Source organism: Neolamprologus multifasciatus, chromosome 11 (genome assembly GCF_963576455.1).
Source record: "Neolamprologus multifasciatus chromosome 11, fNeoMul1.2, whole genome shotgun sequence".
In the NCBI taxonomy this organism is placed as follows: Eukaryota; Metazoa; Chordata; class Actinopteri; order Cichliformes; family Cichlidae; genus Neolamprologus; species Neolamprologus multifasciatus.
The window spans coordinates 15481781-15503042 of record NC_140449.1 but is presented as its reverse complement, the minus strand read 5'-3'; the positions used below and the strand labels follow the sequence as shown (position 1 = coordinate 15503042).

General features: G+C 41.4%; 1 protein-coding gene across 5 annotated transcripts; it reads right to left on the bottom strand.

Annotated features, from left to right (window-relative positions):
- Positions 1-3935: 3935 nt before the first annotated feature.
- Positions 3936-20647, bottom strand: fbxl4 (F-box and leucine-rich repeat protein 4). 5 transcript variants are annotated; one of them, XM_085177830.1, is made up of 9 exons: positions 20382-20647; positions 17433-18063; positions 15608-15941; positions 14207-14451; positions 13745-13958; positions 11866-11937; positions 9128-9252; positions 8561-8748; positions 3936-7826 (listed from the first exon to the last, which is right to left on the bottom strand). In XM_085177830.1, exons 2-9 carry the CDS (start codon positions 17927-17929, stop codon positions 7663-7665), a joined length of 1839 nt encoding a protein of 612 aa, XP_085033956.1. In that variant the 5' UTR covers positions 17930-18063; positions 20382-20647; the 3' UTR covers positions 3936-7662. The 5 variants fall into 5 exon arrangements, with proteins under 5 accessions (XP_085033956.1, XP_085033953.1, XP_085033952.1 ...); XM_085177827.1 differs by having other exon boundaries at positions 20284-20382; XM_085177826.1 differs by lacking the exon at positions 20382-20647 and adding an exon at positions 19279-20375.
- Between the last annotated feature and the right edge of the window lie 615 nt (positions 20648-21262).

The following is a 21262-nucleotide window of genomic DNA, read 5'->3' as shown; positions in this document are numbered from 1 at the left end:
GTGAGGACCAATCAGCCCAACAATCGCTCACTTATCTGTCAGTCTCTCTTTACTCACACCTCCTCCTCCACGCACACACAGAAACACACACTGATAACAGTGATACAAGCTCACGAGCTGAACATAATTCCACCATTTGACATTGTTGTTGTTTCGGTTTCACTCAGATGCATCGCAGCTAATTACACTTTGCACACTTAAGCACACAAACGCGCGTGTGCGTTCATTTGTAAACGAGTTATTGTTTAATTATAACTTCACATGAACTTTGCTGATCAACGGGGCGAGTCGTGTCTCCTCTTCAGCGCATAATTATTCGGGCTATAATTGCTCGGCCTGTTTGTGAAACATGCTCATCCTTCAGCACGGCCATCGCACACATCCTGTGCCAGACCCGCGCTGTGAAGGCCCGGTGTAAGAACAGGAAGCTTTAGGTGGACAAATAAAGCTTTTATATCCGCTGTAAATGCATCATTGGCCACATAAAATATTTTTTAACAGTGCAATTATATTTGTATAATCACAGAATTATTTCCAAAACCCCCCCCAAAAATTACGAGGGTCAATATTATTAGTCCCCTTTTTACTGAGCCATAGCACAAACCACTGCTGTGCAATGATGTGCTTCACCTCTGTATTGCTCTAAGCAGTAAAAGCAATTTAAAACTGAGGGTTATCTTCCAATTTACACACAATATAAAAACTTCAGTGGAGAAAACATCATGCCAAATACAAAAGACATCTGTTTAGACTTGAGAAAAAGAATTGTGGATGCTCACAAAGCGGGAGATGGATATACAAAGTTATCACAAAGCCGCCAAGTGTCAAGAACTGGACTGAGATGTATCATCAAGGAAATCAAAGAGAGCCACACAGTACAGAACAAGCCTGGCAGAAATAGGAAGCGAAAAAACTTCAAAGACTCTGTAAAGCAAACTAGTGAGAGATGTGTCTGAAGAACCCAGAACAACTGCCAAGACATGAATGAATTATTTTGCAAAGTCAGGACTGTTGACGTAAAGAAGACCATCACTAGAATTCTGCATATAAGTGGACTGTGACGTGGACAAGAGAAAGAAGACACATTCAAGCCAGACTGATGTACGCCAAGGACAACCTGGAGAAAGATTATGCTTACTGGAACTGTGTCCTTTAGTCAGATGAGACGAAACTAGAGCTCTCTGGACACAGACACGCTGATTATGTTTGGAGACAGAAGGAAAAGACATACAATTCAAAGAACATTGTTCACAGTGAAACATGGTGGTGGGAGTGTTATGCTGTAGGGATGCTTCAATACACCTGGAACTGGGAATCTCATCAAGGTGGAAGGGACCACGAAGAAGCATATGTGAAGATTTTGAAAAAGAAAACCTCAAGCAGGCAGCAGCAAAACTGGTTCTCGATGGATGTCTTGACAATGAGCCAAGACATACATCGCTCCTGCAGAACTACCTCCAGAGGACCAAAGTAAACGTTACTGGCTGGCCTTGGATCTTTTACTTAGAGCTTGTTCCTCTGCTGCCACAATTAGTGCCTCTGTGCTGTCTTTTAGTCCAGCCACTGGTAGTATTTAGACATTTATATTATATTATATTGCATCTATCCCCACAAACTGCATGTCTTTGGACGGTGTGAGGAAGCCGGAGTACCCGGAGGGACCCCAGGCAAACACGGGGAGAACATGCAGTTTGTGGGGATAGGTTAATTGGTTAATCCAAATTGCCCATAGGTGTGAATGCGGGAGTAAATATGAGCGCGGATGGTTGTCTGTCCCTGTGTGTTAGCCCTGCGACAGACTGGCGACCTGTTCAGGGTGTACCCCGCCTCTCGCCCTATGACAGCTGGGATAGGCTCCAGCGCTCCCTGTGACCCTGAAAAGGATAAGCGGAAGCGAATGGATGGATATTATATTATATTATTATTTTATTTAATAAAGACAGATACTCACACAGGAACAGTCTAAAATTAAAGTAAGTGGATTACAGTTGTAGTTCAAAACTGAAAATATTGAAAGAGTAAGACTAAACTGTCTACTCTCTAAATTCACACACACTTTGACTTCTTTCTCTGTTTATTGAGGGGAAAACAAAACAAAACAAAAAAGCCGTGACTAAGGCCAGCATTTGCAGGCAACCCTCTGTTTTAATAATGTAGATGTCACTTTAATACATTTCTAATCATCTGTGCCACCAGGTCAAAGTTGGTGTGAAATCTGCAGGATGGCTGTTTGGTTCAAAACAAGAAAAACTGTGTTGTTCATTTCGAACGAGGAGACCCGAGATAATGCTGATGGGTCACACTATGATTAGAGGGATAAGAAGGGAAAAAAAACACTTCAGGCTCCTAAAAATTCTTCAAAGGAAAGAATCTCAGCAAGGAAATTCTCTCCTTGTAACTCACGTCCAACACTGAGGCCATAGCCTGCAATGAGAGGCCAGATTTTTTTTTTTTTTTTTAGTCCTAGAAAATCAATTTTCTGAGAGGAGACCAAAAAAAAAAAAAAAAAGAGGGACTTGATGTAACAGGATTGAGTGAGTTCATTTTGAGAAACAAGCACCGCATCTCTTCAGCCAACATCAGATCGGATCTCTGAAGAGTCACTGTGTGGTGGCACTTTGTTTACAATAATTAGGGCGAGGTATCACAGTTTGGCAACATGTACAAATAAAAACAGTTATCCTCGTGGATGCACAGACGGCTAAAGAAACAGTGTACCCCTGTAGCTTCAAAACACCACCCTGTTGAGTTTAGTGCTTGGAATAGATTTAAGAAACTGACTGCTGACATTCAATATCCTTAAAAACATAACAAAAGTAATAAGCTTCAGACACAACGGTGAGGACTGCCAGGGATGTCTTTATTATTAGAGTCCAAGGAGGGAAACTAGAGAAGCAGCACCAAGCCACATAATGATGGGTATCACGGTGAGGTCTCCCTCAGGCAGGTCTGAGGCCTGTCGAATCCCAGCCTGAGGAGGGCTCAGAGGAGGTAGACCACAGAGAAGACTGTTTCTGCTGTCAGCTTTGTCCAGGTATGCTCTTGTGTCGCTCACACCATCTGGAGATAAGGGGGAGGGGGGGAGGGCAAAAAGGCACGGAGAGACCTTGTGACACCACTCCCTAACCCCCCTCCCATTTACTTTTTAAACGCTGGATTTATTATTCAGGAACAATATTTCCATCCATATATTCCCCCTGCAGATTCATCAAGCTATGTCTGTAGGCACTTGAAAGACAAATAAAAAGCTGAACTAATTGCTGTGGAACCCCCCCTGGATATATCAGGCTCGTAGAGGAGCGTGACAGCAAGAAATCAAGCTGTAGTGCAGAGCGGAAAGCCTCCATGAATCACGTTTGCATCTACGCTCGCGCGCAAGCAAGCACGCACGGCGGCGGCGACGATGTTAGTGGCTGAGGAATAATCATTGGGGAGGCAGTCCAAATTAATACTTCAGCCGAGGCCGCCTCGTTCTCCGTCATTAGGGCACATTACAGGGCCACAATATACATCATTAAACTAGGCATAAACAATTCATTAAAAGGCCGTTAAGAAGACAAGCTAATGTCACTTCTCCCTGTGGTATTAATAGACTGTAAAATGGCAGAGGGTTAAGGCAAAAAGGATCATTCCGCAACGACTACCCAGTCACTCATCCTGACTAATGGCTCTGCTAGTTGTTGTGGATTCAGTAGACGAGCCTACTCCCCCCACCCCAACCCCAAATCACACTTAGACGACTCTCTCCTTAAGAAGCCCCAACATGATACAGCGGCGCAATTTCCATTTGTTTCGGCGGCAGTGGCGTGCTGTTCAATGAAGCTGAAGAATAAGAGAAAATAGATGAGCGAGTTAATGCCTTCGCAGCCACTTTGTTCTACAGTCAGACTGCTTACATCTCTGCTCCTACAGGATCAAAAATGAGCCACACACACTCAGTCATCAGCCTTCGGTTTATTTAAAACCTGGTGAAAGTGAAGCACCGCATTTCATTGCGACAGACACACAATCTCTTTACACAACAGTGGCTTTCACGCTGCAGCGGAGGGAGCGCCGCTGCAGGTCCTCCCAGTTCATGGCACAAAGGTTGATCACATATCCAGAGTGGGAGAAGAGAGACTGCATATTCATTAGAGGAAGAAAAAAAGAAGCATAGGACCACCTCAGAAAAATACACCAAACTGCATCACTGGTCAAACAGTGATGATCTGAGAATGGTGCTCACTTTTTAAATAGTTTTGCCTTTGCAAATTAATGCTGTTGCAGATAGTTGCTGTACAAAGTATAACAGTGACAGTATTTTTATTGTGGTGCAGTAGTTATTACTGACATAATTACATAATTACATGATAGCAGGTCTTTGAAATGAGAGCTTTACCTGGATAAATAACAATTAAAAAAAAAACAAAAAAAACATCAAAATGTATTAAAAATGAGGGTGGGCCGGGCAAAACTGATGCATTAGTGAAAGGGCTGGTGTGCCATACTGTTACCACACCTGTTTAAAACAAAACTGGGAATAAACCAAGTATTAATTTCCAACTCTTATGCAGCAATTTAACCATACCCACACCAATAACAAGACTGGAAGATCGATATGTGATTGACTTCTGCGCAGCCAGGACTGCTCTGGGTTTAGCCTAGCTCAGCACAGGAAGCAGGAACAATGTAGGAAGTCATTTTTAAGGTGTTTAGAAAGGTAATGACTGTAGCTGCAGAACGGAAATGTCGCTGCCATATTTATTTCTTAAAGCTTAAACAACTGGCAGATGGGAAAATATGTACATTGTCTAACATCGATCACTGAGCAAATCTAAATTTCAGTCTTTTTTACGTTTCTGGAGTATTTCGGGTTACCGGGGGCAGGTTGCTGATTGGTCTGTAGGCCCGCACGATTTGAGGTTTAGTGGACTAGCATTGCACAAACTAAGGTAAACTAAACTAAGGTAAAGACGTGCATTCACTCTTACTGCTAAGTCAGGCTAAAGGCATGTTTTCAGTCTTTATGCTGAGCCAGGCTAAAAACACATTTCCACTTCATGTTAGGCTAGGGTAAAGGCATACTTTCAATCTTAGTGCTAAGCTAGGCAAAATACCAAAAAGCCCAAGAAACAGTTTCCCAAATTGTATATTACCATTTAAACATCCACCAATAATGAGTATAAATAACATTTTCATTGCCCAGGGAAATATAAATAAACCATTTTTTGCATATATAGCTCTATATTTTGCAATAATTAACATGGCTGATATAAAGTATATGGCACAGAAACTGGTCAAATATAGGTGTGAGACTGATGACGACCAGATTAATGTGTTATTACTTTGGTTGAAGGGCATTTAAAAAAAAAAAAAAAAAAAAAAGCACTTCACCACAATCTAAACCACTTGGACACAACATTCAAACAGGAGCATAAGGCACAAATATTGACGAGTAGCATGTGCTTCAACTAAAAATTCAAGTTTGTTTCAAACACAAAAATGCTCTTCAAGCACTTCTCCCACACTGCAGCCTTGGCTTCATATATTACAAAAAATAAATAATCAGCAGCAGTACATTTTTCATACAATTACTGCAACATTCAACACTCAATAAGCTCTGATTAACGTCTCTGTTACGCCAGCGCAAACTGACGATTTGTGTCACGTGTGTGTTTGTTGTGAGCAACACCAAAGCCCGGTAACCTTAAAGCTAACTCAAGTCTGGTGTTACTTTCTGTAAAGATGTCCTTTGTGCTGGTTTCTGGAGTAAAACATGTTTTTAAAAAAAGTGACATTTAATGAACATGAGATTATATATAGCCCCTGAGTTTGAGGACAAATACTGAGGTCACATATCGTACTTACACTTGTTACACGTTAATGTTACGTCCTCGGCTTAATTTACAGCACTCCTTCTCAGCGGTGGAATTTGATCGGAGTGGGTTATGTAGTCGGCTGTAGTCAGACAGCAGTGACAGAACTCAACAGGAACGACAACAGAAACAGCACTAACATTATGACACTGCAGAGAGCCTATCTTGCACTTTCAAAGAAGGTGTTCTGCATTTGCAGCTAATTTTAATGCCTGGGTTCAGCTCTCCAAGTTTCATGAAACTCAGCTTGTGTAAACTTGCTGACAGAAAAACAGCACTGAAAACACTCCTCCACCTGAGCTCTCACCTCGGCAGAGGAGCCAGTGACTTTTAAACTTGGGGAAACAAAACTTTAGCCTAAAGGCCCCAATTTGCCTACGCTAAAATGTTTACACAACCTATGAGGTCTGAACAAAAGCAATTATCAAGCAGCCTGATTATTAACACTTTCTATTTCATTTAGTCCACTGAATTGTCTGATGTACTGTATACAGCCAAACACATTAAACTGCTTCAGCTGCAGATGACTTTCTCTACAGTATTCCAACAAAGGCCTCTAGTTCCACACATGCATATAGCATAAATTTAGTTAATAACTACCCCTGTATTTCTTACTTGTTAACACTCGGACTTAATATAGAATATTACTACATTCATCTGAAGTGTCTGATATGTGGTGACACATTAACAGCTGCGCAGGTAATACAGTTGGAAATTCTTTCATATTATCCTAGTGAAAATATTAACTGCTGGACCAAAAGCGCCTAACTGAGAGTTGGAGAGGAAAAGACTTTTAGATTTGTTTCATGTCATCTTAAATAACATCTTCATTACTTCTCTGCGCTTTTATTTCAAAAGAGTCAGTGTGCATATCTTTTGAATTTGATGCCTTTAGGTGTTTTCTGTACTCCTGCAATTTTAGAGCATGTGGAAATCAAAACAATTTTTTTTCCCCATTGATGGAAACACGCCATTGCTAAATCTCTAGTGCATGGACATTTAATGATGAGATCCTTGTATATGATCCTGCAGTTTGTAGCAACACATATTAACTTGTGATAGTCTCATTAAAGTAAAAAAATAAAAGAATAACACTAACCACAGTGCATTGCATCTAGTGCAGCTGTTTTCACTTTTAAAGCCCCTTTGAACACAACACCATCCACTATGATTCAATGAAAGTGAGTGAATGGTGATAAACACCACCGGAAAGACCTTCATGTACAAACCAGCCCGTTCATATTCCACAATCAAACAAGGCACTGACCAAGGCCCTGATATGTAGCTAATATTATTATGTGAAGTCCAGTAATAGGTATGAATGCTTTGTGGTCCATTTGTTTTCCTAAAAAGATGCTTAAAAGAAGTTCTCTTTTTTCATGTGTGATTTCTAGTGGTAAGGCATATTTCCTTGCCGTGTGTTATCTGGCAATACATACTGTAAGTGCTGATTCATATTGTGGGAACATGTGGCAGCTTCACTGCAACAACCCTGATTTAAAAAACAAACAAACAAAACCCCCACCCAAAAATACAAGTGTCTTATGTTGTATAATCCTGCTTCTACAAATCTGTAGTCATTTAGGTTCACTAAATCAGTAAAGCCAGTAAAATCCTCCTCACCCAGTCCCACCGCTTTTTATACTGACCGCTAAAAGAAGATCTCGTCCGTGATACAAGCAGAGGCAGGTCTGCAATCTCCTCCTGCATCTGACCTGCCTCTGAATCACTCTGGGGCAGTATGTGCTGACCAGTACCTCCCTCCACTTGCTACATCTCAGTAGTGGGAAATGAGCCAATGCTGGGGTCACTGAGTGAAGCTTTTCTTGATGGCCACATTGGGGAAGAGGCCAGAGAGCTCCTGGACGATGCGCATGTCTATCTGTGAGCAGAAGGAGACGTCCAGGAGGACAAGCTGAGGACACGACTGGAGGAGTTTCTTCAGCGAGGCGGCGCTCACTGACCGTGTACCTGTCCGGCAGACGTATCACAACAGGGACACGCAGAAGGTGAAAAACGCTTCACAAAAAACGCATAAAAAATAAAACAAAACACAGAGCTGTGAAATAAAAACAATTATATTTTTATGTCTGGCTATTTCTTAAAAAAGGAAACTGCGTGTGTATTTTCTTTGTAAATGAAGTAAAAGTTCCTCTCTGCCTGTTCACACAGATCATAGAGTCCAGACCAAAATCATTTGCACACCTTCCAGCGAGTCAACCACTGAAGCACATCTGAAATAACTAAAGAACTGACACATCAGCATAGCTTGAATAACACTGAAGCTACTGTGCTGTCAAAAACACCAACTTATGCAACTGGAACTAGAGTGTTACTGCTATGGTGTGCTGCTGTAACTTTGCTTACTGAGCATTACTGTATAGCAATATTAAGCTGATTATTTGAGTTTGTGTTCGAGGTTAACTTGAAGTTTTTTTTTCACCCCTAAAATGCTATACTGGGAATGGGCCTGCTGTGAATATGATAAGTGAACGATGAGCTAAATCAAAAATGCAGTTGCCCAACTGACAAAGTCTCTTATAAAAAAAAAAGTTAAGTTGTGGCTATGCTGCTCTGATGGGGAGCTTTATACACCAACGTGATGAAACATAAGTCATGACCGAATAACCACAAACTTGACACTCATTAACAAATGATTAATAAGGCAAACGTTTGTTTCCACATATGTGTGAGAGAGATCTTACCCAGAATGTCGAGATGCCTCAGACAGGGGCAGCTGGCTGCCAGCTCCTCTATGTCTGAGTCGCAGACGGTGCGGTTGGCAGTGAGAAAGAGCTTGCGCAGGCGTGGAAGGCTGCGGGCGAGGTGTTGGAAACATCCCGTACTGCTCTGCAGCGTGGGACACCAGCCCAGGTCCAGTTCCTCCAACATCCTGAGCAACAACAGAGCCAACAAGTAAACTGGGGTGACGTAAGAACAAATTTGGATATTCACAGAGAAACCATGCAGTGTCTCTAACGTGTTAGTGATTTAACAAAAACAAAGCAATCACAGAGGAAACTAACACCATTTCATGTCCTGGACAATTTTACAACCAAAGATGTTATATGAGAAGAATCCTGAACTGAAAGCTATGAAAACTCCCCACCAAGCAAAAAGATGGTGGCAGGAGCAGAGAGGGGGGAGGAGCTTCCTGAAATCTTATTTTGGGGCAAAATTAGCACTTAAAAAAAAAAGCTGTTATGAATGGTTATTTTGCACATGCCTTGAGTCCGCAGGTGTTATAAACAACAGTAGCTTCAAGTGACTACCTGCACCCTGAGACGAGCTCAGTCAGGCCTCGATCGGTCAGGTTTCTGCAACGCCACAGGTCCAGAGAGCACAGCGAGCGACAGCGAGTGGCCAGCATACTGGCTACAACATCATAGTCTTCAATCTGCAAGTGAGACAGGAGCATTTACTCTCTATATAATATGCAGCATTTGCAGCTCACAAGCAAGTTCCCAGAGGGACATTTGGACGATTCAGACCCGCTTTAATGTGCAACACCACCCTCGTCGTATGCTGCAGTCGATTCAGATGTTATGATTTGTACACGTCGGTGTGAGCGATGTACGGGCAGAGGTGCTGTGATCTGTGCTCATCTACAACACTGTCACAGTCCCAGGCTTTTAAAAATGTGCCTTTAGGATATCGTAAAGGAAGATGATGCTGTCAGGATGAGTCAGTCAATAGTCTATCTAATATATTCTAAACAAACTTTTGAAATGCTGCGATAATAAAAAGCTGATTAGCGGCATCACCCGGCTTGTGGCTCGTAACCTTGCTTCCTCGAGAGAGCAAAAGAACAAAGCACTAACGCGGAATACTTTCACCGTAAAAAACAAAAACAAAATAGTCTTTCAGGAACTGATTTATGTTTGCGAGGCTGTTATTGTTCTTTGGTGTCAGGTAATGCTGGCCATATTTCATTGTTTCATCCAAAGATGAAAGCAAAGAAATGCAATTTAACAACTAAAAACAGCCCGAGCAGATATCTCAGCTCCAAAAATGACAGCAAGAACATTTCTCAGAGTTAGCAGTGATGGATATTTAAACTCTGGCAGAGAGAGTCGCTGCCTTTATGCATTTCTCTTTCCAAATGTTGCATAACTTTATTTCTGATGATGACAGTTATGCCTTGAGAAAGACCACAAGAGGATTTTCTCATGTATTATATCAATATTTCCATCAAAGTCATTCAACTTTTTTTAGGGAGTTAAACACACACAGATGCCCCATCATTATCATCATGATACACTAAACATTTATTAAAATGCCTCATTAATAATTCTAAATGATGTTAACAATAAAACATATTGTACTTTAATATCATCATACATATCTGTCCACAACAGTTGCTGTATACCATTCCCCTCATATTCAATGAGCCAAACATCAAGGAGTAACAGGAGAATGACATCTCTCTCACAGAAGTCTACAACTACCAACCAATTATCCTATCTTAGCACAGACTGTAAACAGCTGCAATTGATTCCAATATTTAGGCCCCTGCACAAAGATTAGCCAGTGACCCAATGCCAACCACCGGCTGTTAGTGAAAAATGTGTATTCCCAGACTGGTTTTCAAGTGGTTGTTGGCGTTTGCTCCCACTGGGTGAAATTGGTTCTAAAGAGGTACACGGTGCTGCACTGAAAACTTCTTTGGCCTCCAGCAAGTTGCCATGGTTGCCTGTAGTTTGCACAGAAGAAGCTTAATGTCACTGCTGTCTAACCATGGAGCAGTAGTGAAACTTGGTTTTGGTCTTAAGGCCTCGCACGTTTTTCCAGATCTCATTACCGTTCTATGATTAGCGTTTGCAAATGGGTGTCTTCCATGCAAACACTAAGGTGAGCAATCGCAAGGAGTGCATGGTGCAGCACCCTCTTTGCATCTGAATTCACTTGGCAACAGCCAGAAACCTCCAGTAATCACTCACTAACCAGTCAGGGTATACATATTTATCACTAGCCACTAGAGTATCCCAAATGGTGGCCAAATGGTGTCTAGGCCTGTGTGACTACAGCATTATGCAACAGTCACACTAAGAAAAACAGTGGTTGCCCCTGCAACAGTGGGGTATGACCAAAATTATTGTGACCTTGTGCAATGACCTTGCAATCCTGTCACAGGCAGGGACCAGGTCTTGACCACTCCCAGTCAGTTGCCATCTTCAAAGAGACTTTGGCGTGGCAAGATGGTGATAAGAGTGATTTGCCTATCAGTCTGTCAGCTGTGCTGTCAGCTTACTACTGAACTGGGTCAAGTTGGCAATTACATGCAATCATTTTGTGTTAACAAAGTGATTAACTTGTGACAAACTGTCAACAATTGCAAATGTGTTGCAGTGTACATACACAGAAATCAATATTAACTACTTACAGAGTCGAGCGAGAATCTCAGAAATTCAACAGAAGCAATTCCTCCAAAAATAGAGAACTTGCTGCTTCAGGACAGCAATTTAACTGCAATGTGATATACTGTAGGTGCTTAGCAACCTTGACTTTATGTAGGAATATAACCAGAACTCAAACAATTGGCCACCAGCTGAATTGATTCATTATAGCAAATTGGCATGTTACAGATGAGTTGCGCTTATCTGCACAGACTGGCTCACACGCTGACTGCATTTTCAAACTGTTTGCGTTTATAAATTAAACATCATTTACTTGAAAGTGAGTTTGAATCAGGCCACCATTGTTTGCAGACAGGATGCCTTCCACCAGACAACCTGTGCGATCGCAAAAGTGGGTACTGCAACTACTTGTAATCCGTTTTTAATGCAAAAAAGATTAAATTCAAAAATTCAATTATATAAGCACAGATTTTTCCCAGTTACGATAAGATTGCTGTCCTACTTTTACTCCAGTGTGACTAAGCCATTTGCCAGGGATCACAGGGCTCTCTTTCATCTTCCTATCTGGCATCTTTTAGACAAGCTTCCAAAATGAAAGGTAATAGTTAAGATTGTAGCTTTCTTTGAAACTTCATATGTGTGCACATTCTCACCCTCACACAGCTCCCCAGGTTGAGGTGTCTTAGCTCTATGCAGAAAGTCAGAATGCTTAAGATGGCTGTTTGCTGTGGAGGAAAGGAGAGACAGAGACAGAGGTGCACAGGTGAAAACCAGGTAGGTAGAAAGAGCAAAAGAGATTTAAAACACCGGTAGCATTTTACCTGAGTGTAAATCTATATATAAGATAATTTAAAACAACATAGGTTTTAGTAGCGGTAACAAATCCAGTCATGTCACCTAAAGTTCCTGTTTAAGTAACTTCCTGTCTGTTACCTGGCACACCCAGCACTTTCAGGATTAAAAAGTTTTTAATAAAGCACAGGAGACAATTTTTCCATCTCCTTGTGGAGCGAAAAAAGTGAAAACGGAGGCCTCTCGAGCAGCACTACAACTAGTATATGGAGATATCAGAATTCAGTGCTGCAACTGCCAACACATGCACCTCAGCAGTAGGAGAATGTGTCAGACATGAAAGTGAAAGCCTCTTGTCTGCGTGTGCGCGCGTGTGCTCGACTCGGTGTAAGGCATTTTTATAAGTGCCTCTCTCCCGTAAGCTAGCCATTTAATTAGAGCAGTGACAAGGTAATGACAGCTGAGATGTCAGGGCCTCAAACAGACACACAGCTCGCTCTGTCTGTCCGGGTGTAAACAACCTGCAGCACGCTGCCTGGCTCCACCGCAGAAACTCTACACCGTCTGTTGCCCACAACGTCACTCTGAAACATGACAAACACTAGAGAAATGCTGAGGTGCACCACCAAAACAAGGCACAGTGATATTACACATCAGACATGCCTGAGCTTGAATACATGCGATCTATATTCAACACCCTGTAGAATCAGAGTTTACTCAGTTCATCTTAAATCTTTCTTAAGGAGAAATCATTAGTTTTTTCATTAAATGCACATTTTTGGGAAGTTTTGTTCAAACTTATACTATATGCATGTTTCAAGTGAAACAAAGGAGGTCATCAGATGATTAACTAAACATGAAAAAAATAAGATTAAAACGTCTTTAAAACAAAATGATGATCATTTTTTTATATGAGTTCAGGTACACAGGTGGACCTCAGACTTTATAAATGAGGAAAATGTGGTTTTAATTGCTTACAGATCCCCTATCACAGAAAAGTCATAAGTCATCAGTATGTTAATGCTGTAAAACCTGAGTTTCTGAAGGGGGGGGGGGGGGGGGGGGAGAAGGCCAGTGGAGGCCCTTGGTAACAGTTCATGTGGCCTAGCAATGAAAGAGGTTATGACATGAGCTAAATCGGTTTGCACCAAGGCTTAGTGTAAGATAAAGGATTCATTTGAACTGTGAATCATGCAAAACTACTCTAATACAGTCCAAGAATAAAAGTACAGAGTTGGCGATGAGCAGGTCCCCTTTAAGAAGATAAAAGCTGCCTCTGGCTGCTCTTTTATCTCAAGGGGTCGTCACAGTGGGCACCTCCTCTGATTTGCCAGACGCCCTTTCTGATGCAAACCCAAAAGGCATTTTCTGCTTTATTAGATACAATTGATCAAATTCTGTTGCTTGAATATCAGAAAAGTAACTAAATTCTCTGACCTTTCCACCGTGTGGAATCCACCTCTTGAAAATCTCTGACATTCTATATATTCAAAATACGAAAGATAATTCATTTTTTAAAAATCTTTTTGTAATTTTTTTGTAACAGCTCAGCATCAATGGTGAATAAAACATTTTATACATTTAGAAAAAGGAGCAGTCTGCAAATTATAAACAGCCAGGGTATCGGATATATCATTAACCAAACAACAATTTGACCTGCTCTATATTTAAACAAGACAGATCGAAGTCCACACGAATCACTCTGATTAGTTTCGCAGAGACACTGTTTGCAGCGCATACCTCTATCTTTGTTCGGTAAAGCACCAGCCTGCGGAGGCGTGTAAGTTTTGAGATGTGCGTGAAGGCCTGTGGGGGGAGACGATCACAGGAGGACAGGTTGAGCTCCTTGAGTCCAGGACAAGTCTGGGAGATGACCTCGAGACAGGCTTCGTTCAGGAAGTGGCAGCATGACATTTCCAGGCAGACCAGGCTGAGACCACAGGCCTTCATGAAACTAAGGCGGGAGATTGAGAGAAATGAGTGACAAGAGGCCAAAAACAAAAACGAACAAAAAAGCCATAAATTCCCCAGTAGTCCTTCATCCTCTTCTTAATTTATTTTTCAATCAGTTACAGAAGAATGTGTAAACTGATTTTCTTTGTTTCAGTTTGCTCCTCCTTGAAAAAGTGCTTTTACTTCTATTGCTACTTTCCAAGGTCATTTCCCTGTTTGCTGCCATTCGTGGCCCGCTGATAGTCTGACCTGCTGAAGCCCGTCAGGGTAAGGGCTCCACGGTTGCCGGTCCAGGACAGGTTGAGCCTCTGGAGGAGGGTGCAGCGGCTCTGCAGGTGTCCCAGGGAGGCGTCACTCAGCCGGGCCCAGTAAGGCTGCAGACTCAGCTGGGTGTACTGTAGCGGGTCACAGCAGTGCTGGTGCAGCAGCTTACAGCTCTGGGCCAGACGGCAGAGGTCTGGCAGGGTCAGGTGGCTCAGTATCAGCTGGATGAGCTGTGGACGGGAGTCGGGGGAGAGGGGTTAAGATAGGAGACGAGGAGAGGAGAGGAGAGGAGAGGAGAGGAGAGGAGAGGAGAAATGGTAAGATACGAGGAGGGTGAGAGACAAGACATGTTTGGTCTTGTAAGAAAACATAAGCAGAAAATAACACATAATAGAGAACATTAAAGAATAGTGGAACCTAGCAGAGAAGAGAAAATAGTTCAGTGTAGAGTGGAGAATGTTAATTGCGTCCCCTCTGTCAGGCAGATCTAAATAGTGGTTATCTGGGAGACACAGCACCGATAGCAGGATCAGCGGTGAGCCGGCTTGTTTTGCACCGCATTCGTGTGTCTCTCAAAGAGAAAGAATGGTTGTGCGTGTGTGTGTCACAGTGGATTAACAATACACTGTGTTCAAGCTGGTATCAGCTGACAGATAATAGCTATATTGTGTTTCTGAAACAAACACACAGCGGTTGTGAAGACTGCTGTTAATGGCAGTGGTTTGGATAGGAGATAAGAGAACAACTATCAAGAGTACTGCTGGTGTTTTGAAGCTCGCCTCAGACAACATGATACATCTGTATGGCATGAAAATGACTGTCTGTGAGTGCGAGATCAAGAAAGTGCCAGAATGGTTCAACCCGCAGTGTTCGTGTGTGACACGTTTTTTTAAAATTTTTAAATACAACAACAAAAAAGTGCACGTGTGCACACATAATAAGGAAAAAACTTGATGTGCATAAAGAAAGCTTTAAAACACTTCAAATAATCAGCGTTGCAAATGTTTTGTGTGCAGAGAAATGACTGCAGCACCTTCAACCTATATGTAAGACTCCTGCATGCTACTGGAACATCTTCAAAAAAGAAATTTTACATATTGCAACTTTCAGACAGTAATTGTAGAAGTAATGAGGGCGGCAGCTGAGGAGTCAGGCTGGATCTCTGTGCTTGTCAAAATAGGAAGAGTGTGATAGGAAATGGTTAAACCTAATATTTATTAAAGAGGTACTGATCGAAAATACTCCTGTCTGTACCATTAAGCAAACAGGATCACATCTGAAAAATAAAATTAAAAATGCAGTTTTATTTCACTGTGCGTATCTAAACTTTCAACCCAGGCTTGGATGATGCAAGCCTTCTGATTTGTTATTAAGGACTGTAATCACCTCATATGGCAGTTTGTCAAAGTAGCCATTTCCTGTCCTCTGTTGCTTGCCATCTCCTTGCCTGAAAAGACCTCCCACATCAGACAGCTCCTCTTCGCTGTCGCTCAGGTCACTGATGTCGATGATGGGCATTTTATAGAGAGCCAGCATGGGCCTCTCTTTTACCCCACGCAGGATAACAGCATCCAGTTCGGTGTAATAGTCCAGCAAAGAGCTGTTCACCTCTAGACGCAACAGGTTGGTTGGGAAACCGATATGCTTTATTTTAGGGGAAAACTGGCGAGCCTGTGGAGTCAGCACCTTGGTGGGCTCACCAGACCACAACACCTCCCACCTGGACAACACAAAACATGCGCAAATATAAAAATAACATTCTTTAACCTATATAATGCTATTAAGACTACTTTGCACTACTCTAGGTACTCGTTGAAAGCAGCAGGAAAATACAGTCCTAACAATGTTCTTAAGCCTGTGTGTGGCATTGTGCACAACAGTGTTTGCCTCTTTATCTTTAACATATTTCTAATAGGCAGAGACAGACGGATTTGACCATACAAGTTGTCGGATATGCCCCCATATGAAAACTGTCTTTATTACAGTAATTTTTTTTTTTTTTTTTTTTAAAGCTGTGCGGTGTAACTTGTAAATGATGTTTTTACATAGCTTATCAAGCAGAGCAGTTTTCCCTCTGTTGTTTGCAGTACTATCAGTACTTTATGCAACACATGTTGCATAAAGTAACACACACAGGTTGTGAAACACATTGGAAAGTTACTAAATAACAACTCCATCATTGTCTGTTTTCAATATAAATCAAACATACAAATCAGGCATATATAGTATTATAAAGACTAATGATATAGTGATATCAAAACTTTACACTCTCTAAAAATCTGTATCAGGTCCAAAACTCCAGTGTTGATCATGCACTCTTAAATAGTGGGACTACTTTGAATGGCTTTTAGCAGCTGACCACATCCATAATCCATGAGAATTGTATACCCTGACTTCTGTCTCACTTCTTTTTTTGCTGGCTCCCTGTGTGTCTCAGTGGACATACAAATAATCCTTACAAGCCAGAGGTTGAGGCTTCGGAGTAAAAGCTGATACGCTCTCTATGGTGTCAATGACAATGTACCCCATTTAGTAATCTTTGCTCTACACGTTTTTAAAAAAATGTTTTCAATGAAAGGGGCAGCCAATCAGAGGAAAGCAGGCTTGTGGGGGAGGGGATTCTATGACTGGTTTCGGACAGTAACGAACTGAGAGACTTTACCAAGAGCAGGACCAAGCCAACATAAGGCAACACCTAACATGAGGCAATAAACACCAAGCAAAAGCTACTGTAAAAAGTGAATAAAGATCGAGGCAAATCTTAAGACTTTATACAATTTTATCAGTTTAATTTTTTCTAATCAAGGTAGCCTAAATCATTTATCTGCATGCAAACATGGCTAAATATGATTCAGTGCTCTCCTATACATAATACTGCGTCTTCAAGTCGGAACTAAGAAATTAAAAAAGCTCAGTCTCTGCATATATCCAGCTCCACTGTGCAGTGTGATTCCCTTGACAATTAGCAGTTAGTGCTATAGCAGGTAGATTGTTGAAGAAATCATCTAATCTTTGTGATAACGAATTGTAATAAGCTAATCCCATTGCATCCTCTGCCAGGTTTCTGGTGGAAATTCTGGCCAAGCAGTACTTTACTCCATGAAATGCCAACTGGATTTTATCTGAAGCCTTGTTATGTAATCGAAAACTGTGCAATTTACTGGTATTGTAAAGTTTTAGAAATGGCATAGTGTGGAGGAACTATTGTTACCTGACATCAGTAGGCGGGTTCTGGGTGAAAGGATTATGAGAGCAGGCCAGGATCTGGACGATGGCTCCAGGGTAATAGGTCTCAAACACCTCCACTGCTGTCGGGTAGACAGGCTCCTCAAAGCCTAGCTCAATGTAATCCTTACTGTAGAAGCCTTTAGGAGTGCGACGAAAAGGCAGCGGAGCACTGGCACACTGTTCCCACCATGTCCCATAAGTTCTGAATACAGCTGTCTGGGTGAAGTCCCCTGAGCTGGGGTAGACGTTAGGCACCCCTGCCAGGTTCCACATGGTGTAAGACATGCTATTCTCACTGCCATAGTGGGAGCTGAAGTCCAAAACCTCTTTGGCGTACTGCTCCACCTCCACACTGACTGGCAGTACCGCTCTCTGGCCAGATTCCACAGCCCGTCGACTGGTCAGAGCCTCGCCTCGAGTTCCACTCCTGGAGCGCCGCCGCAGACAGATATAGTAAAACATGCTCAACAGGGTTAACATAGGGAACTCTGGGACTGATGGGGGCAGTGGGGAGAAACGGAGTAGGAGGATAACCCTCCACCTACAGGTAGAACATTATCTCAAGCGCTGGGGATGAACAAAGCGCAGGCTAGAAGGCTGGCTGCATGCATGACCTGTGGGTTAGGCAGAGACAAACAAGAGTGAGAAGAGCAAGACAGCAGGTCTAAGACACCACAGAGGGACCAATTTCTGCTTGGTCCTGATATAAACTTGATCATTTTGGATATCTGAATCCTAAATTTAAATGAAAATAGCAAGAAGCAATAATACATTTTTGGCTGAATATAAATTGAAGGATTGTAAAACCAAAACAAAACAAAAAAACGTTCCATGTGGAGAAAGTTCTACTTTATGTTGTGCGTGATTATACTAATAAATAATCAATACATTCAATACATTTCTTTAGGGTTGTCATAAAAAAGACCTGCTTTCAACACAAGGTTTTTACATAACAGGACAAAAGATAAAATCATCCACCCTGTAGCGGGTCTTAAAATCAGATAAATACAAGGTCAGAAGAACAACATCACATGACATATGACGCATCACTATTCATTTAACAAAAATTAAGCCAAAAACACAGAAGCAGTGTGTGAAAGACTAAGCACATGCCCGGTTTCAGCAGCTTTTAGAGCCCTAATCATCACCCATCCACCGCCATGCATTACGGGCAAATATCTCCATATTAGCTCGTCTGTTTAAAGGACACTGTTCTAGAAGTCTTGTGCTTTGTTCAGATGTAACTTTGCAAATCTAATCTGAGCTGCCATGTGTTGTTTTTTTTTAGAAAGAAGAGATTTTTTCCTGAAATCCTTCTAAACAAGCCATACTTCTTCCAAATGTACCGTCTCCAAGCACAGTCTGACCTTGGGATGCATCTGCTGGGAGATACACTCCAGGGAAAATTGGCAAATTGTTCAAATTCAAATTGTTTGGAAATGGTCATTTAACCCTTCCCAGAATGATGGACAGCAACAGTTGTTTCTCCAAGCTCAGTGCTGATGTCTTTCCTCTCTAGCATTGTGTTAACACACACCTGGCTTGTCTGTACCAGTAACCTCCCAGAGCTTCTGCTTTTTCATTTGTTAAACAAATAATGATGCTGTGCAATATGTAAAATGTTGTTGGTTATCTGAGACTTACTTCTTCTTATCATGACTGTACATGTATATACTTATTTTTACATTTTGATGCTTTCTTGTAGACAAATGATTCAAGTTTTACACATTGACAAATTACAGCAAGAAGCTGGATCTAATTTCTAGCGGTTTCTTCACTATTTTAACCACTTTGACACTTTCTGAGAAGAAGACTTTCTGCAAACAAACCAAGCACTTCTGCAGCTGCCAATCTTTGAAAGGTAGCCTTGTACCGCTGCTTGCGTGTGGCATTTCTTCATAACTACATGCGGTAGTTTGTGGTTAAATGAAACACGGCAAGACATTTATCAAATCAAAATGCAAACTGTAGAGGTTAAATCCATGTTAACGCTTGACACCATCAGAAATCTCTAGCACTGACTACAATATTCAGGCTTCAAGACATCCTGGTACTTAATGGTGCCTGGTAGCCACAAATCAAGAGTGGCTACATGATACCAGAAACTTCTGGGTCTGGTGCCTGACACTCCTGTCTCACAGGTTTTCAGTATCACAGATTGACCCAGCTGTAGGCTGCAGTGACCAGTACACGTTTGCCAGGGACATCCTGTGCTTATGTGTAAACAAACAAGTAGTCCTACAAGCAATAACAGGACACGAGTCCCTACCAACCCTATATTAACCGCCTTTAACATTAAAAAACAATTACATAAAAGCCAGTGATGTTTAGACATAACAACCACGTTTTGATAAAACGAAAACATTAGCTTTAACTGTACACATGAAATACTAATAATACTGTAAAAAATACTACAGTTCTGGCAATAATGTGGCCTTATTAATACTGTACGGGAAGACAAAAGGAAGTGTAGCGTTTTCTGTCTTGCAAATGTAACCTTTGATATTTCATTGTGCATTTGAAACTAGCTAAAATAGCCCTCCAATCTTGCTACCTTTGAAGGCATTTCGACATTACATTAGGTAAACGAATCCTGACATACGTAAGCGTACTTTAAGCCATCTGCCACGAAGAAACTGTCTTTTCCCAAGTCCTTGTTCAATAAACTGAGCAGTCTCCCACAGCTAGTGCTGTCAGTGTTAGCTAACGATAAATAGTTAGTGTTAGGTAGGCAGCTAGCTAGCAGACACAGGCTAAGCTGTCAAAACATGAACTGTTAGCTTCCGTAATGGTTGCTGTGCAAAAACCGAGCAATCAAAGAGGACAAAATTTACAGTGAACGTAGATCAATGATTCCACTGACGAGGAAAAACTCTCTTCCTTCCATAGCCGTTCACAAAGATTTCAACAATCAAACATTCTTGACGTTTACCTTGTGTTGCCTTCAAGTAACAGTCGGCCAATACATTAACCCAGAAAGCGCACAGCACAGTCAGCAACATAATCTGGGTAACCCTTCATCTTTGTGTGTTTTAAGTATTAGAGAAGTATCAATATTATTACTACCACTACACGAGTTATTTCTACAAAACACGATGCACTGGGGCGAGGCTCTAGGGGGAAAGTAATACATTTTGGAAGACCGCTGCTTTTTTCTCTCTATCATTGCACCAGTGCGGCACTAAATAACTGACTGTGTTCAAATGTCGTGAACAAACAACATGGCCAATTTTGGCTGTTTTTGTCAAAACGTGTGATTAAACAGGACGCGGAAACCTAAAAGTTAGAAGTTACGTATGAACTTTAAATGTCACACTTTAAATGTACAACAAATTATCAACATCCGGTCGGCTTCTTTTAAAGCAAAGGATTATGGGAAAAGTAGTTCTTTGGTTCAAAACAGACGCTCAAAACATTCACCCCAGTTTCATGGTTTTTAATACATTTATAGATAATCCAGCTTAATGTGTATTAAAACATACCATTAAAACAATGGAGGAGTGTAATAAGATTTCATTCAAGGCCATTCACAAACAACATAGATGTACACTATATACACACACCCAAAAATAAAAGGTAGAGTTCGGTCAGCAATGGTGAGAATAATTCTTCAGCTTAGTCAACCTCGGAGATAAAAAACAATTAAAACAACTGAAAAATATTTTTTTAAATAAAACACACACCAAAGGAGAACCAGTCATGTAAACAAAGAAAGATATAAGATATAAGGTAAGAGCTAATTAAAAAACAAGGACCAAGATAAAAATGTATTCAACTTTTTAGACATATTTCAGCGTCCTAAAATACTAGCGT

Coding starts and splice junctions, on each gene's coding strand:
- fbxl4 (XM_085177830.1), bottom strand. CDS start 17,929: ATGTTAACCCTGTTGAGCATGTTTTACTATATCTGTCTGCGGCGGCGC. Junction 15,942..17,432: donor AACCCGCCTACTGATGTCAG/GTAACAATAGTT, acceptor TGTGTTGTCCAG/GTGGGAGGTGTTGTGGTCTG. Junction 9,253..11,865: donor ACCTGGGGAGCTGTGTGAGG/GTGAGAATGTGC, acceptor TCTCACTTGCAG/ATTGAAGACTATGATGTTGT.